At 41.9% G+C, this 17,091-nt stretch overlaps 1 protein-coding gene and 1 non-coding gene across 2 annotated transcripts; both read right to left on the bottom strand.

Annotated features, from left to right (window-relative positions):
* Positions 1-4,945: 4,945 nt before the first annotated feature.
* RPL37 (ribosomal protein L37) lies at positions 4,946-9,187 on the bottom strand. Its single transcript, XM_077816797.1, has 4 exons — positions 9,032-9,187; positions 7,868-8,003; positions 7,311-7,395; positions 4,946-5,061 (listed from the first exon to the last, which is right to left on the bottom strand). The coding sequence occupies exons 1-4, from the start codon at positions 9,032-9,034 to the stop codon at positions 4,992-4,994; spliced, it is 294 nt and encodes a 97-aa protein (XP_077672923.1). The 5' UTR covers positions 9,035-9,187; the 3' UTR covers positions 4,946-4,991.
* LOC144265480 (small nucleolar RNA SNORD72) lies at positions 5,170-5,250 on the bottom strand. The gene has a single exon (XR_013346296.1). It is a non-coding gene; the product is annotated as a small nucleolar RNA SNORD72 (small nucleolar RNA).
* Positions 9,188-17,091: the final 7,904 nt, after the last annotated feature.

Raw genomic sequence — 17,091 nt, forward strand, 5'->3', positions numbered from 1 at the left:
CATTAGCACTGACACCCCCCCCCCCCCACTTGGAAAGGTAATTCCCATCTATATACTGCTTACCGTATTTTCCACTCCATGCATATGCCCAAATAAATTTGTTAGTCTCCAAGGTGACACAAGGACTCCTCATTGTTTTTGCTGATACAGACTAACACGGCTACCACTCTGAAAGCAGTCCCAGGTAATGTTTAGTATCAGGTGACAAGACCACCTGACTCTGTAGTATTACAGTATCCATGAGTTAGTAGCAGTATGGAGGGTCCACAGGAAGGCCAAGCCTTTTCACACTCCATTGTCCTCGCTGATGAGCCATCTGCCCTGTCTGGCTTTTCCAGTGTTGTACCTGAAGTGTTAGCAGTGGGCGTCACCCAAAGTAGCATAGTTTAAATACAGATATATAGTCAATAACTTCAGATACAGAAATGATACAGGCATACAAATTGGATAATCATATTCAAGAAATTATAACCTTTCCAATATCTTATGAGACCCATCTTGCATAAAGTACATCTCAGCTATGTCATATTTACATCATAAGCATATTTTCATAAAGAATATGGAGTGAAACATCACAGTTGTTTTTTGCCATATTACTTTTCCAGCAGATGTCGGAGTAGCTGAAGTCCCCCATTATTACCAGGGGTTGTGTTTTGGATATTGTTTTATAAATGCTTCATCCACTTCCTCTCCCTGATGTTGAGGTCTGTGAGTAGACCCCTACCATGACATCACCCCTATTTTTTCCCCTTTTATCTTTACCAAGAGACTTTCAGCTGGTCTGCTTTTCACTTTCTTCTGGACCTCAGAACTACACCACCTTTTTTTCTTGCCTGCCCTTCTTGAACAAACTATATCTCTATACCGGTAGTTCTTAACCTATTTACCATTGTGGGCCACATATGCAGCCCACGTCTTACGTGGGCCGCATCCAATACTACTTGAATGGCCCTGAGGATGTCACATGAGCCGCAGCTGTGTGCGGATTGTGCCACAGGTTGAGAACCACTGCCCTATACCAATGTTCCAGTCAAGATTTACCTCACCAAGTCTCCATGATACCAATTAAGTCATAATTTGGCTATGTACTAATATTTCCAGTTCTTCCTGTTTTTCCTCATATTGTGTATGGACATCTGAAATGACTTCCCTCTTGTTGCTCCTATGACCCTATTGTAACTTTTCTTATTTCCCCCGCCCAGTAAGGCCACTTCTATGCTTGCTTGTGGGATTTTGTCACCTGCCCCCTTTGAACCTATTTTACAGCCCTCCTCCCTAGGTTGGTGAGTCAGTGTGCAAAGATGCTCTTCCCCATCTTGTCCCAACAGACCTTCTTTCTGAAACAGTATCCCATGGTGGAGGAATCAGAAATCCTCCCATCAAAAACATCCGTGCAGCCATGCATTCATCCTCAGGATGTGCGTGTCCCTGCCAGAGCCCTTACCCTGAGACTGGGAGCATAGACAAGAACACAACCTGCGCCCCTGACACCTTTACCCTCACACTCCCAGAGCCACTGTAGTCACTGCTGATGGTCAGACCTGGCAGTATCATTAGTGCCTCCATGGATAAGCAGCATGGAGTAACTGTCAGAGGGACAGATGATCCTCAGCACCCTTTCCATAGCTTCTAAGATGTGGGCTCCTGGCAGGCAGCACATCTCCTGAGACATCATGTTAGGTCACCACCATCCCCCATCTTACTTTAAATGCAGTGAAATTCTCTCAGAGACTTTGGACAAAAAGTTTACCTGCACCGAACTAGAAAACAAAACAGCTTCTACCTACTTTGGTCTATTAGGTTTCAACAAAACTTGAGAGAAATGTGACATAACTAACCAACCTGGAAGATGTCAGAGGAGAAAGCTACCAGTTGCCTTTGCCGAATCCTCCAAGCTATAGCCCTCTACAGAACCAGAGAGGATTCTTATAAACAAGGGCCTGATCCAAGCTCTGAAAAAGAGATGGCGAAAAGACTAAAACTGATTACAATCGGGTCTGAATGGTCCTGTTGTTATTGATAGGATAGTTATCAATAAAGGGGTATTTATTTAAAAGATTTTGTTTTGTTTTTAGGATATGGACATGCTTAAGTGTATTGGAAAGCTTCAGAACGTTTAAAAAACTGTAAACTTTAGTTCTTATAAGTGCTTCACTCCTACCCTTCAAGAAAAATGGTTCTCAAATACAAAGTGTGATTTTAACATTAAATAATTCACCAGTAATTATCACATTAAATATTTTATGGTGTTTCTTACAATAATAAACAGTAGTAGTTTAGCAGATTACAGCAAAGCAAGAACCTGGAAAAACCGATGATATTCAGTCTTCAGTCCAGAAATTCAACAATGTTCAATTGATATTGACCAACAGTTCCAACAACTGTACCTATATAAGACTTCTTTCCATCATTTATGAAATTCCCATGAATACAATATAAAAGTGTAATTGAACATTTGCACATTTTTCACTTGGTGTTCACGTAATCAACAGCTTATTATACTGCAGTACTGAATAAAAATCCCCTTTCATTCCTCTTTCAGTGTTTACACACATCATTGATTTTCTGCTCCAGCACTTCTATTTGATCATGACATTAGTTGACCTTTTTCTGACAGCCCAATATATTTCACATCAGGGAAACTGACAGGCAGTAGTAGCAAAGAGCTAGGCATTTTTCTTTACAACAGCATATTGGATTTTTTAGTCAGTAGATCTGATTGCTCACAGAATAAAAATTCTTAGGTCAGTTGTGTCCTTGAAAAAAATCAGAGAACTTTTTTTTTGCCATGTAGAAAAAGAATTTACATACTGTTGAAGGAAAGACCTAGCAGGTCACATCTACTATTGTTAGGTGTGTCAGGACAGAAGCTTTCCCTATGCTTCAAGGGCTGGGGATGCTCTCATTCAAGGAAGCTGGAGAAGTGGGATATATCAAAGCATTCAATACTAGGAAGCTCGCCTAACCATCCTACCTTCTTTTAATTTCATCCCCATTGCTTAGTTACACTTTTGCCAGGATGGTGCACGTGTGCTATAGATGCATCTCATTACACATACGATGCATAGGCATTTTTTAGCCAAACTATACATACTTAACAAGACTAACATGAGAAACCATCACCACAGCAAATTACATAGTTGTAGAATTAAAAATGCTTTTGAAATTAAAATGAGTCTTAAAAGGTCTCCTTTAACAAAAGTGGTAATATCAAAACAATTGATGGATAGAGTGGGTTTCTGCTATCATAACAGGATCAGCTGAGGGAAGGAGAGTGGGGCAGTAGTAATTTTTCCTAGTTTAGAAATGGCCCAAGTAGATCTACAATTACATAATTTGGATAGATCTGCTGCACTCCCTCCCCAATCTTTATTTGCTCGTGCTCTACCATATACCCGTCTACCAGGCTGGAAATAGGTATATGGTAGACCTTTACCACGAAAGTAATCATTCTACAATACCAGGCCAGGCATGGAAGCAAAGACATGACTAACATCCTTTCAAGATATCAGAGTATAACCTTTAGTAGAGTATAAACTCGTGACTGACCCTTCTTTCAATAGTGCAATAAGGTGAAGTAACAGTTGCTTGTTGACACCCTGCACTCCTGACCTGTTACAAGGTGAAACAAAAGGAACCATAAACATCTCAGCCTGGTTTTAGACCTACTGTTGCAGGAAATGCTCACCCTTGCTGTCTTGCCTGTTCTGCCCTCCCTCACTTAAGGGGCCTCAAGTCACTGCACCCAGCCTACACTCACCATACAGCAGTTTTTCCAATGGCATCATCCTGAGAGAGATAAAGAACCAGTTGTGGGTGACCAACCAAGTCTTCCAGGACAGGCTATGGAGTATCAGAACCATCAACACCCATTCCGAGAGATTCCTAACCAGCCCTCTCCCACAACATACAGACTAATGCACAAAACATCTGCTCATTTAACCTACACAAGTAACTCACACATACAGCACATCCCTAACCCCCAGAGCACTAATCCCCGGGGGTGGGGAGGAAAAGAGAGCGGGGAACCCCCTCACACATGGTATCTTGATCCTAGCAATAGAATGTTACTGCTGTCCTGCTTTTTTTGTTGTTTTCTTTTTGGAGGAGCAGGGGAGGTGTCTATCCAGATGCCCGACCCTCAACTGCAGATTAGGTCTTGTTAGTAATAAGGACTAGGCTAAGGCCACATGTTCATTAGTGACTTAAACACTATTCTTTCCATAGTTGGAAACTTCACTCAACCCAAATGATGACCCTCTGAACAAATGGGTTAGACACTTTTTGCAGACCTGTCTTTTTTAAATTGTGAAAAACAGTGAACAGAACATTAGTACACTAAAATAGAAGATAAATAAGACCAGACAACCCCTTTTTTAAAAAAGTTTTCCCTTAGAACTGCCTACTTTCAGAATATAAGTCAATAAAAACTTTACATACTAACATTAAATGACAGCGATCAGCTAAATAAAGCCATAAGTTATTCTTAAAGTACACTCCAGTGCATACAGCAACTCTATTAGGATGAGAATATTTATAGTTCCTTAGTAAGTGAAATGCTTTATTTTAGGCAGAATAAGGAAAAAATGTGCATTTATAGTAATATCTATAATTGTGCACAAATTAGTAATTATATCAACCATAAGCGATGTATATGTAGAAGTCTTGTTATGCAGAAGGGAGTTTTGAAATTATTCAGCATAAAAGTTGTGTTGGTATAAAGAATACTTATATACTTTGCCCATAAAAAACTTCAGCAATTACAGTATTTAGATGAACGCTCTTAAAGATAGAAATATGATCAGATGAGAAATCACTTAAAGGAATGTGTTTAATGAACTTCAACACAACACTCTGTCAGAATCTATTACACACACTCGCGTGCACATATATAGATACCTTACCATTTCACTAAAGTAAAATATGTGTAAAAAAAACCTGACAATTTTTTTTCTGGATTAGACCATTTATTTTAACAAACAGATGAGTCCTTAAGATGAGCTGGATGCTGCAACGGCAGCTCTCTTGGGCTTAGGTGTTGTTCCTTCACGGAATCCATTCCTGTACGTACAAAAACAATAACAGAGGTAGTATTTTTTGAAAGCATTTTATATTCCAGGCTCCATAAAGTGGTATTTATTAGAAAGTTTCAGAGAATGTTTTTGGTTCAGCTTATCTCAGTTAGAAGTCAAAATCACTATGGAACTCATATGTTCAGACATTTTTAAAGAGAAACATCATTGACAAGCTGCTCATGAACATTTCAGTGTGTCTATTTAAAATTTCACTCCTAGTAAAAGTTATATTACCCAGAAGTACAGGTCTCAACATAATGGACGCAATCCTGCAGTGCTTACTCAGGTAAAACTCCAGTAGAAATAATTCTATTTTTCTTTTCCCAGCAAATGATTTTTGAAGCCAAGGGGAGTTTCACTTTAGTAAGTACTGTATGATTAGATGTAAGGCTACTCCAAACACAAATCCCTCAGTCTCCAATTACTAACGAAGTAAAACTGAAGCAAAGCGAGAGCAGCTAGGGAACAAACAAACAAGGGAACAATCACTGCAAAGTTCACCAAGATAAGGCAATTAAATGCAGCTAACCAATGCCTTGGGGCCATGTCTACATAAGTGATCTTACAGCCGCACATCACTGTGTAGCTGCTCTATGCCGACAGGAGAGAGTTCTCCTATCAACATAATAAAACCACCTCCACAAGCAATGTTAGCTGTGTCAGCAGGAGAAGCTCTCCTGCTGACATAAACACTGGTATAGACAGCGCTCTGTCGGTGTAACTTATGTCTCTCAGCGGGTGTTTTTTCACACCCTGAGCAACTTAAGTGGTAGCATAGACATGGCCTTAGATGTATCCAGTAGCAGGTTGTAGGAAGCAGGACATTATGTGATTTATTACAACTTTTTTGTGACAGCTGCTGTTAGGAAAGGACTATGCTGGCCAAAAGAATAAGAGCTAACACTGACTCTAGCTATAAATCTTTTTTGGACTTTCAAGAGCAACACTACAGACATCACTATCAAAATCAATGTTCATTTTAAAGGAAGTTTCAGTTTTATTTTATACCTTCATGGAGCAGTGATGCTTTAGACTACATATGAACTCTATGTTGAAACATGAAAGGCACAACTTTAAAATGATTAATTCTCATTTTGAATGCAATTTCAACTTATCAAACATAACTCTCTCAGTTGTATAAGTTTCATGTTCCTGGATTAGTATTACTGTAGTGTCTACACCAAATTGCTAACTCATCAACACTGGCAATCATGGCATTTCTTGCAAAAGGAACAGGCTAACAAAAATATGTTAGCTATTCATGGGCTGCTGTTATGGAAATCAAAATCAAACATTTCTGTTTCTCTTTTATATGATGTGATTTCCTCCACAATTTAAAACAAAATACTACGATCATAATCATACCCTAGGATTCTGCTGGTAATGCCACATGTGGGTAAAAAACTCTGAAATCTTTCAAGGACCTGTTACAAGAAGTTCTGCTTCAGAAATTTGTTGAGTTGCAGGTAGTTACTATGCAACTACCACCACCCAGAAGATAAAAAAATAAGTATTCTTTCAAGTGGACAACTGGCCCAATTCTGTGGCATGCAGAATGCCTTCAACTCACTTTATCAGTGCCTGGCAGAATCAGCAGATCTAGTAATATCATGAAGTAATCTGCTCAAAAACAAGTGCTGGACAAGACATACCTTCTAAAAAGAGATCATTTTAGTAATGAAGTGAAACTCCTTTAAAGTCTGCTAGAACAAATGTAGTCCAAACATGCAGTAGTTCAAAAAGTGCAAACAAAAGTGCAAAAACAAACAAACAAACCAAAAAAAAAAACCGAATTATCCCAAAGAGACTGTATTATCCTTGTGTAAAACCCCTCTAACTCCTTTCCTCTTGGGTTCTTCACTCCACAACAACAAAACACTGGTATAGTTACTTTATGCCCTATGTAGCCCCCATTAACTGAGCTTTCCACTTTAGGTAAGTTCACTTGGCATGTTAGTTGCAGATCCTACATTAGGACTCAGAACTACAAGTCTAAACAAATGGAGAATGCTACCAAGGTATGTTGGGTTAAATATATGAATTATCAAATACCTTTTCCATCACAAGATGTTTATAATAAACTGAAAAATTTAAGACTACATACGTACTGCATAAATTACAAAAGAAAATGGCAATAAGTATTCATTTAGATAATGGGTTTTTAAAAGGTATTTGAAGTATGTGTAAGATCTCATGTTATAGTGTAACTTGCATGATTGAAATTCAGTGCTGTACCTGAATCGACGGTAGACATTTTTCAGGTGCCTCATACGACCAGTACCAGTGGTGTTGCGCCTTTTAGCCTTGGCACTCCAGTTATCTAGAATGCAATTTACACAGATTTATTTTGTTTCACCTACACAATTAAGTGTATAAAACGAGATAGGCAAGCACCATCCCTATTTTACAGTGGGAATAAACCAGAGCAACAATAATACCAATAAAATATTATTTTAAAATATGTGTACATTGAACAATGGTTGTTTCTACAGTATACACTGTATATTGGACAAGTGTAGCTATATGCAGAGCATCCCATTGTACGCGTATTTTCTCACAGAAGTGTCTCTATGTAAATAAAGAAAACAGAAGGTGCATTGCAAAATACCACAGAACTCCTTATATTTTTTCTATTAAATCACAAAAAACCCACACTGGTTTGGTTGTATTCACTTAGACAGAACCATCACTTTCACAAGTGACTATCCTGGTATTGTATAAACAGTTTCTTCATGAAAAACTAATTCAAAGAACAAGTTTACACAGATAATTTTTGAAGGTTCCATACTTACACTTTCTCTTGCGCTTAGCAGGATACCCACATTTCCCACAGGTGGATTTCTGGAGATGGTATGCCTTGGATCCGCAGCGACGGCACAAAGTGTGGGTCTTATTGCGGCGCTTACCGAATGATGATGTTCCCTTAGTCTGAAATACAATTCAGAAATTTGCATGTCAGAAAGCTGTATTAAATAAAAATATACAGTTTTGGCTAGCACTTAACTACATACCTCAAAACAAAGTAAAGTCTTCTGAAACTCTCACACTCAGACATTTTAATGAAACAACCAAAGGTACACACAAATGCAGAAGTGGAAACACATCTAACATACACATCTAAGTTTTACATATCACATCTCACTTTCTTAAACAGGAATTACTTACATTTCTGTATATCCCACCTTTATGACAGAAAAATGAGATAACACAACCGCTTACAAATTTTTACAGATTCCTAATTCTGTTCTCAACCCCTCAAGTGATCTCTCATTGCGAGTAAACTGGGGGAACAGCATCAATTCACCAACAAGGCAGGCTCGTTCTGCACAAGCCAATGATACATTTTTATAGTTTTCATCAAAAAGACAACTCGGCAGGATCGTTTTGACAAGTCACAGACCTCGGCTGCCCTCCCTACCTCATGTCCCCCAATGTTTGCCTGGCTCCCCTTATTAAAGCGCTACCACAACCCCTTCTTGCACCACTGAGCCCCAACGCGCAGGAGGCTTTTACCGGATCTTTACAGGGCAGGTAGGGGGTTTACCCTTCAATACCGAGCTCTAGTAACGCCGCCTCGCCAGCACAAGGCCTCGCTCCACGCAGAGCCCCGTGAGTTCTAGCCCGGCGGGGGACAGCGAGGGTAGATGCTCGCGGAGAGGACCCGGAGGCGGAAGACCCCGCGGCCCCAGCTCTCTCAGGGGGAGCGTGTCCAGCTCCTCCAGCCTCCGAGCGCGGCAAGAGGGAGCAGGGGCCGGCGGCGGCAGCTCCCGGGGCGGTAGCGGCGCCTCCGCGCGGGCCCACCGTGGCCTTACCGCAGAGGCAGCCTAGAGCCCCGGCGCGCAGCTCCACCGTGGCGTACGGACACGCCGGCCCCCGGGCAGCCTCTCCGCGCCCCGCAGGGCCCCGAATCCCGCTGGATGGCAGCGGATTTTCCCCATCCCCGTCCCGCCACTCACCATCTTCCTCCGGCCGCCAGCACCAAAGAGACCGGGGCCTGCCCACCGCTTCCGCTATATCCCGCCCGCCACTTCCGGGTGCTGCAGCCAAACCGCTCCGCCCGGCCCGGGGAGACATGGCGGGGAGCCTGGACCGGAGGGCCGAGTGGCTCGGGGGGAGCCTGAGGAGAGGGAGACGGGGTGTCACGGGGCGGGCGCCTGGGGGGAGGGCCAAGGGGTGACACGTGGGGAGAGCCTGGGCCCGAAGGGAAAGGGACGGGAGACGGGGTGAGCGGGAGACACAGGGCGGGAACTTGGGCCGAGGGGGGCTGGGATGGAAGACGGAGTGACACGGGGGGAGCCCCGGCTCGAGGGGAGTGGGGACGGGAGTTGGGGTGACATGACTCGGGGCCTGAAGGGATGACACGACAGGAGAGCCTCGGGGAGGGTAGAGGGTGTGACACCGGGGGAGCCAGGGCCCGGGAGATGGGGTGACACAGATGGGGAGCCTGGGCCCGAGCAGAGGGGAAACACGGGGCAGGGCAGGGGGAGGAGGTCCGGTTGCCCACAGCAGCTGCGTTGCGGGGGCGGGAGGGGGGCGTGTTGTTTGCCAACCCTCCAGTGTTGTCTTGAAGCATCAGGAATTACAGATTAATTCCCCAGGTACTGGTGTGAGCAACTAGGGGGAAAACCCTGGGGAGTTCTCACGGTGACTAGGGGACTGGCTTGAACTTCTTTGCTTGCCTAGGAAGAATCTGCTGCATCCACAGGTCCTTATTTTCCACTGGGGCAAACTGCTGGGTAGTAATTGTAAATGATTTTCCCAGTAGTTCAGGCCTTAAAACTGTTATGTCATGTGATGAAACCTCCCAGAATAGATCCAACCAGAACTGGCAACTTTAGCACAGGGGCACCAGCCTGGTGGGGGGCGGGGACAGGGGAAAGGGAGGATAATATGCAGTGTCACCATATGCAGGAGAATAATATGTAGTGTCACCAATCCCAAACGCTCAAAAATCATTAGGTTATTTTTAAGTAATCTACCATTTATAGACAGATTCAGATGTCACTACTTTGCAAACCTTGTAAGCACCACTTACCTGTCTTCTTACTGACCTATACTGTTGCTCAACTCTGATCTACAAAGCTTCCTGAATTGCTGGACATCAGAATAACATGTGTGATAATCTCATTCATCTCAAGATTTGGGACTGATGCTCAACAAGGCCACCTCTCATTCTCTTTCAGAAAGTAATGCAGTGTGCTACAGATCCTGAAAATATGGGATAATAGTTGCTTATAATTGATAAAGAAAAGTCTCCCAACTCCACAAAACAGTCTTAAACCTTCTAGTACATAAAATGGACTTGGATTTACACATTTAACAAAGTTAATTATTATATGCAGTGTTATTCACAAGTATAATTTCTTCCACACTCATTTTAATCCATGGAACAAGTCAGGGATGTCCCTACTCTTAATCCTATTTATAAGTCTAGCAAAGGCATCTGTGCTTTGATTATGGTCAGGAAGAGTCTGACAATGTAAGGCATCATAATAGGCATAATAGACTTCATAATTACAAGTGAAGTAATCTTTTTCATTGTTCCAGTACTGCAAAGGGACTAAAGCTGCTTGAATGGTCAATTGGAGTATCCCCTCTGGTGAGGTAAACAGAGTGCTGGTATAGAATCTGTAAACCACCAGCCGCCTGAACACTTCCTTGGATTATGGAAGTAGGAGGTGTTGGATGGACACCAGTGGGATGTATTGTATTTATTTAGATGCACTATATGACACAAAGGTGATCATTTGACCCTGAAACTGTCCAACATTACACAGTTTTAAACAGGGTTTGGGGTTTCGTATACAGAGATCTCAGGCTGCTTAATACTATGGCAAACACCTGGTTAAAAGAATTTTTAACCATGTATTAAAAATACAAAAAAGAAGGAAAAACAAAGTGTTTGAAATGTAAAGAATTACGTAACGCTTTTATTTTAACATCCTTTTTTTCCTTTAGCCTTAAGAGAGTCTTTAAACGGGGAGGGAGGATCCTTATATGAGAGTCTCTTAGATGGTAATTGTCTTTTTGGGGAAAAGAGAAGAAGTTAGGTGAGATGGGCTGGAGCTGTTGTTGATAAAGTCTGATCCCCTTTCCTAAAGGACAAAACAAGCATAAACACATAAAAAAGGGTAAAGAAAGGGACAGCAAAGATAGAAAAAATGTCTCTGGTGTTGAGTCTTACTTGCAGTCTCGCTGCTGGAAAAATACAGGCACAGCACATCGTCATATTAGACACTTTGGGTATCTACTGTGCAAATAGACACCTGCAGCTGTCCTATGCCAACTGACTCGGGCTCATGCGTAAGGGGATGTTTAATTGTATGTAGACATTCCAGCTCAGGCTGCAGCCTGAGCTTGGGATCCTCCCACTACTCAGGGTCTTAAGAATCTGGGCTCCAGCCTGAGCCTGAATATCTACACTGCAATTAAACAGCCCCTTAGCGCAAACCCGAGTCAGCTGGCCTGGACTAGGCATGGGTTTTTAATTGCACTAGTGTAGACATACCTTCTGAGTGCTGGTAAACTTGTACGCTACTAGCATCAGGCTGTTTAGGGCAATGCTTTTGCTGCATTTTTCTGATCACAAGCTTACAGCAGTGTTGTAAAATATTCAGTGTTGACCAGCTAGGCTGGACTCTTATTAGACAAAAGGCAAAAGAAGAGGGATAGGAAAGAGAAGAAATAAGGTAGGGAAGGAAAAGGACATGTGGGGTGGGGGGAGGGGAAGAGAGAGGTTGATATCCAGGTAGTGTTTGGGATTTAGCCAGTGCCAATGGAGATAACAAAGTCATGTGGCTTTCTCTCTGTGGCCTGGTCTGGTAAGGACATCTTTCAGGATCGGGATGAAGACAGTCCAGGAACCCAGGAGACCATGGGAAATCCAAACAACTCAGACAGCATGAATATATGTTACAGCATACAAACTGGATCTGGGCAATCTTCCTTATATAAACCTTGCTATGTATATTTTAACTAATGTCCCTTTCCTGTTTTCTATTTTGTTCTCAGGAGCTTAGGAGATGCTGCAGTAGCAGTGGACAGACTAGCCACTAAAGTAAGCACATTGGAATGTGTGCCTATGTACATGTTTAAAACATATTTTAGTCCCTTGTAGAACAAAAAATACCCAGTTTGGAAACATGCTTAGAAATGTTAATAAAGGTGTATTTTGCAGTATCTCTTTGAGCCTTTAATTAGTGCTATGGGAGGTTGGAATATTGGAGGTGGGGAATGGGTAAATCTAAGACTGACCAAGTACTATCTCAGCTGTTCTCAGTCCTGCATGCAGACAGCGAGTGAGAGTTTTGACAAGCAGCTCAGTGTTCAGAGTTGTCACAGCAGCATGGGAAGGAGCCTTGTAGGCGTGCCCAGAGACTCAAGAAGTAATTATACCATTGCAGCTACAGCACTTCCAGTCCACACTACCACTGCATTGGTGCTAGAAAAATTGGTGCACTATTGCAAGAACTTTTGTGGTGAGGATCTGAAGGACCTGATATTCCGCTGTCTTTCACCCTGTGTAGTCATTTATACCTGTGCACAGTGAGTTACAAAGTGGATGTAAAATACTTTGCACAGGAGAAGATGATTACACAAGTAAAGCTTCCGGCCTGAGATGTCCTACAAGCATAGCAGGTGCTTGTAGTACCAAGTTTCTTTACAAGGCCAAGGAACCTAAAAGCTTTTTTCCAAACTGAGATGCCTCAAGCCATAAGTGCTTGCAGCTCCCATTGAAGTTTGAACATTGTGACCTAGGTGGCTGCCTACAATCACACAAGAAGTCTGTGGCAGTGCTGGGAATAGAACCCAAGGCAAAATTTTCAACAATGTTTACTAATTTGGGGTGCCTTAATTTCTGGGTGCCAGCTTGATTTTCAGAGTTGTGGGCATCTGCCTCTCTCTGAAGTCATTGGGAGATGCAGGTTCACGGCACCTCTGAAAATCTGGTCCAAAATGTATCAAGATGGCACTCAAATTATAAGGCACCTAAGGTTAGTGGACACAGTACTGAAAAATTTGATCCCATATATTTGCTCTCCTTTAACCACAAGACAGTTTATTATTTCTAGTAAGAATGTAGAGCACAGTAACATTGATTGCCACTAGAGGACAGTGTAATTTAGCTGAGTCCTTCCTATCCTACAATTTACTAAGAAACCCTTTGATGACTCTCTACTAAATAACTGTGAATTGTGTCAATTGATTGAAATTCATATTACGAAGTTTTAGTTGTGCTTAATTCTTAAATCTCTATTACTATAATAAAACATAAACAAAGATGATACATATGTAAGAAGCTGGGGCATTCATTCATAAACCAAAAAGAAAAGGAGTACTTGTGGCACCTTAGAGACTAACCAATTTATTTGAGCATGAGCTTTCGTGAGCTACAGCTCACTTCATCATTCATAAACCAGTGAATGTATAAAAAGCTTCTATTTGATTAAAATGATAAAAAAGAAAATTGGTAGAAGAAAAAGTATTTAGTTTAAGAGATTGCTTGATAAAATGCATGATAAACAAGCAAAAAATCTTTCAGCAAAACTGACTATTGGAAACATTTCTGCCTCCAGCCATTCCTACATCTTACTGGGAGAGACCCAGTTCAGTTCTGGATGTTCAGTTCTCTTCTATATGTAACAAAAGATACCCATAATCCCTTCACTCCCAAACATTAAAATATTCCTCTTCCACAAAAACAGCACAAAAAATTAACTCACATATAATGAAACCAAATCTACCACAATTTAGTGAAAATAAGGTTTCATAGAACTCATATTTTTAATGCAGGGGTTCTTTAAAGGTTTTTATAGTGTGGATGACATCTGAGTAGAGAGAATGTCTTATGGACATCTCTCCTTCCATTCCTGATTGCTTGGACCCCACTTCACCTCCCATTCTTGTTAGAACTCTAGCAATTGCTCACATGGATAAATAATATTATGAGAGTAGTTAATATACTTTTAGCTTCTTTTAATGCATCTTAGCAGCTGGAAATGAGGAAGGTCATGACCCATAACCAGCTAGTTCTCTTCAGACCACAAGCAAAAACTATGTGGACCACCAGTGGTCCATATATCGCAGTTAAGAACCACTGTTTAATGTCCCAGTCACAAATAAATATGCCTGCAACAAAATTACTACTCAGCTACTGAACTACATTTCTCAAAGCACTACAGATGTGGTGTCATGGTTTGCATCATATTCGGGTATAAAACACTCCATTTTCTACACATTGGAAGAGGCTCCTAAGTACAAAGAAGACACCTAGGAACATCACAGTATTTCCTTTTTCATTGGCCATGCCTTTGCATTAAAAAAATCAATTAACCTACAACAAATCAAGTACTTTTCAACAATCAATAAATAATTCATCACTTCTTTGTGGCCTCATCTTCACTGCAACAGTTACCTTGAGTTAGGCCGTGTCTACACTAGCGAGCTTACAGCTGTACCAATGCAGCTGCACCATTGTAAGATCAGTCATGTAGCCATGCTATACTGATGGGAGAGAGCTCTCCCATCGACATAATAAAACCACTTCAATGAGCGGCGGTTTTTTCACACCCCTGAGCGACATGAGTTTTGCTGATATAAGTGGTAATGTAGACACGACTTCAGTGAGTACACTCAAGTTACTATACTCATGCTAACCTAGCTCAAGATAGGGCAGGTGTACACTAAAAATTCAGGTTGACCCAGCTATGTTGCTCAGGGGTGTGAAAAATCCACACCCCTAAGCAACAGTGAAGCCGACCTAACCCCTGGTGCAGACAGTGCTATATCGACAGAAGAATTCTTTCATTGACCTGACTGCCACCTCTTGGGGAAGTGGATTAACTATGCAGATGGGAGAGCCCCTCCCATAGCCCTAGCAAGAGTCTACTTTGTAGGTACAGCCTTAAAGCAACCACAATTCAGAACAACACTGGAGTTATACATAGTGATTTGATTAGCAGCAGAGTGTGATTAGATTAGCAGAGTGATTGAATTAGCTGCTAATGAGTTGTTGCATCCCCACAGAGGATCAACATGATTTGAATTTAATTCCTCTTCCCATCTAATAGCTAGCTCAAGTTTAAATCTCAAACTAGAGATTTTTGTGTATGGGTGGGAGTTAAGTTGTAACTCAACCTAACTGTGCTGTGAAGACACACCCACTTGGATATATAATTTAATGTGTAACTGATTTCATAGAAGTATTTACTTTTTCCCAGAAATAAACTCTCCTTTAAGGAACATGCCTTGTAAATGTTCCTTTTTCCACAATGTACTTTCTGTCTCAGATTTGCATAGCTCAGGATTATCGCAGGAAACACCAAACTGAAAAGATTTGCGATTCTGCAAAAGAAAAAAGAAACAGCGCCATGCACACCTGTTCATACAGATACACCTCCGCCCCCCAACCATCCTGGCTGTGGCCTATGGGTTGTTGTTTTTTAATTCTACCATCCTGCACAGACAGTCTTTGGTCATTATGGTTAAAATTTTCCTACTTGGATGCCCAGAGTTAGACTCCTAAATCCATATTTAGATATCTAAATGTAACAGGCCTGATTTTCACAGCTTTTGAGCACCCGCAACTCCATTTCCCTGGATTCCTTTCTCAGCCAGGCCCAGTTCCCCCCTTGCCTCCCTGTCCAAGTCTTCCCCTTCTTACTGGCTTACATTCCCTCTCCCATTCAGCCCTCCCCTTCACAGGTTTCCAGTATCCTTGCTAGCCAGTCTCAGTCTCTAGCCCAGCTCCTCATCTGATCTCAGTCTTCCCCCCATCGCACTGGCTCCCAGTCATAGAATCATAGAACCATTGGGTTAGAAGGGACTGCAAGGGTCATCTAGTCTAATCCTCTGCCAAGATACAGGATTTGTTGTGTCTAAACCATCCAGCCTCCTTTTGAAAACCTCCAGTGAAGGAGCTTCCATGACCTTCCTAGGCAGTCTGTTCTCTTGTCCTACTGTTCTTACAGTTAGGAAGCTTTTCCTGAGATTTAATCTAAATCTGCTATGATGTAGTTTGAACCCATTGCCATTTGTCCTGCCCTCTGTGTCAAGAGAGAACAATTTTTTCCTATCTTTTTTTATGGCAGCCTGTCAAGTATTTGAAGACTGCTATCATATCCCCCCTTAATCTCCTCTTTTCCAGACTAAACATACCCAGCTCCTTCAATCTTTATTTATCTGGCTTGCATTCCATCCCTTTGATCATCTTTGTCACTCACTTCTGGATCCTTTCCAGTTTCTCTACATCCTTTCTATACATTGGTGACCAAAATTGGACACAGTATTCTAGCAGAGGCCTAACCAGTGCTGAGTAGAGCGGTACTATCATCTCCTGTGATTTGCATGCTTGGCCTCTGTTAATGCAACCTAAAATTGCATTTGCTTTTTTTGCAATAGCATCGCATTGTTGACTCAAGTTGAGGTTGTGATCCACCACCACTCCCAGATCCTTCTCAGCAATGTTGCTGGCAAACCAGTTATCCCCCATTCTGTATTTGTGCATTTGTTTTTTCTTCCCTAAGTGCAGCACCTTACATTTGTCTTTGTTGAATTTCATTTTGTCATCTATAACCCAGGTCTCCAATTTATCAAGAAACCTTTGAATTTTAGCTCTATCCTCCAGAGTGTTGGCAACCCCTCCCTCCCCCACCCCCCACAGCTTTGTGTCATCTGCAAATTTGATCAGTGTGCTCTCTATTCCTACATCAAGGTCATTAATAAAGATGTTAAATAACACCAACCCAGTACACATCCCTGTGGAACCCCACTTGAGACTTTCCTCCAATCTGACATCATTTCACTAAAAGTTACTCATTGTTTGCAGTTGTTTAACCAGTTATGTATTCTGCCAAGCCCACATTTCTCCAGCTTACCTATCAGAATGTTATATGGGACTGTGTCAAAAGCAGGGCTGGCCTTACCATGAGGCGAACTGAGGCGGCCAGCTCAGGTGCCAAACTGTGGGGGGAGTGGGGTGCCACTAGGACCCAGAGTGTAGAAAATTGTGTCTGCT

The sequence above is a fragment of the Eretmochelys imbricata genome, chromosome 5, assembly GCF_965152235.1.
Source record: "Eretmochelys imbricata isolate rEreImb1 chromosome 5, rEreImb1.hap1, whole genome shotgun sequence".
NCBI lineage: Eukaryota > Metazoa > Chordata > Testudines > Cheloniidae > Eretmochelys > Eretmochelys imbricata.

Excerpts from the sequence above, each read along its gene's own strand:
- RPL37 (XM_077816797.1), bottom strand. Across the intron at positions 7,396-7,867 it reads TGCTAAGCGCAAGAGAAAGT|ATAACTGGAGTGCCAAGGCT; the intron begins GTAAGTATGGAA and ends ATTGCATTCTAG. Across the intron at positions 5,062-7,310 it reads AATGTCTACCGTCGATTCAG|GAATGGATTCCGTGAAGGAA; the intron begins GTACAGCACTGA and ends TTGTACGTACAG.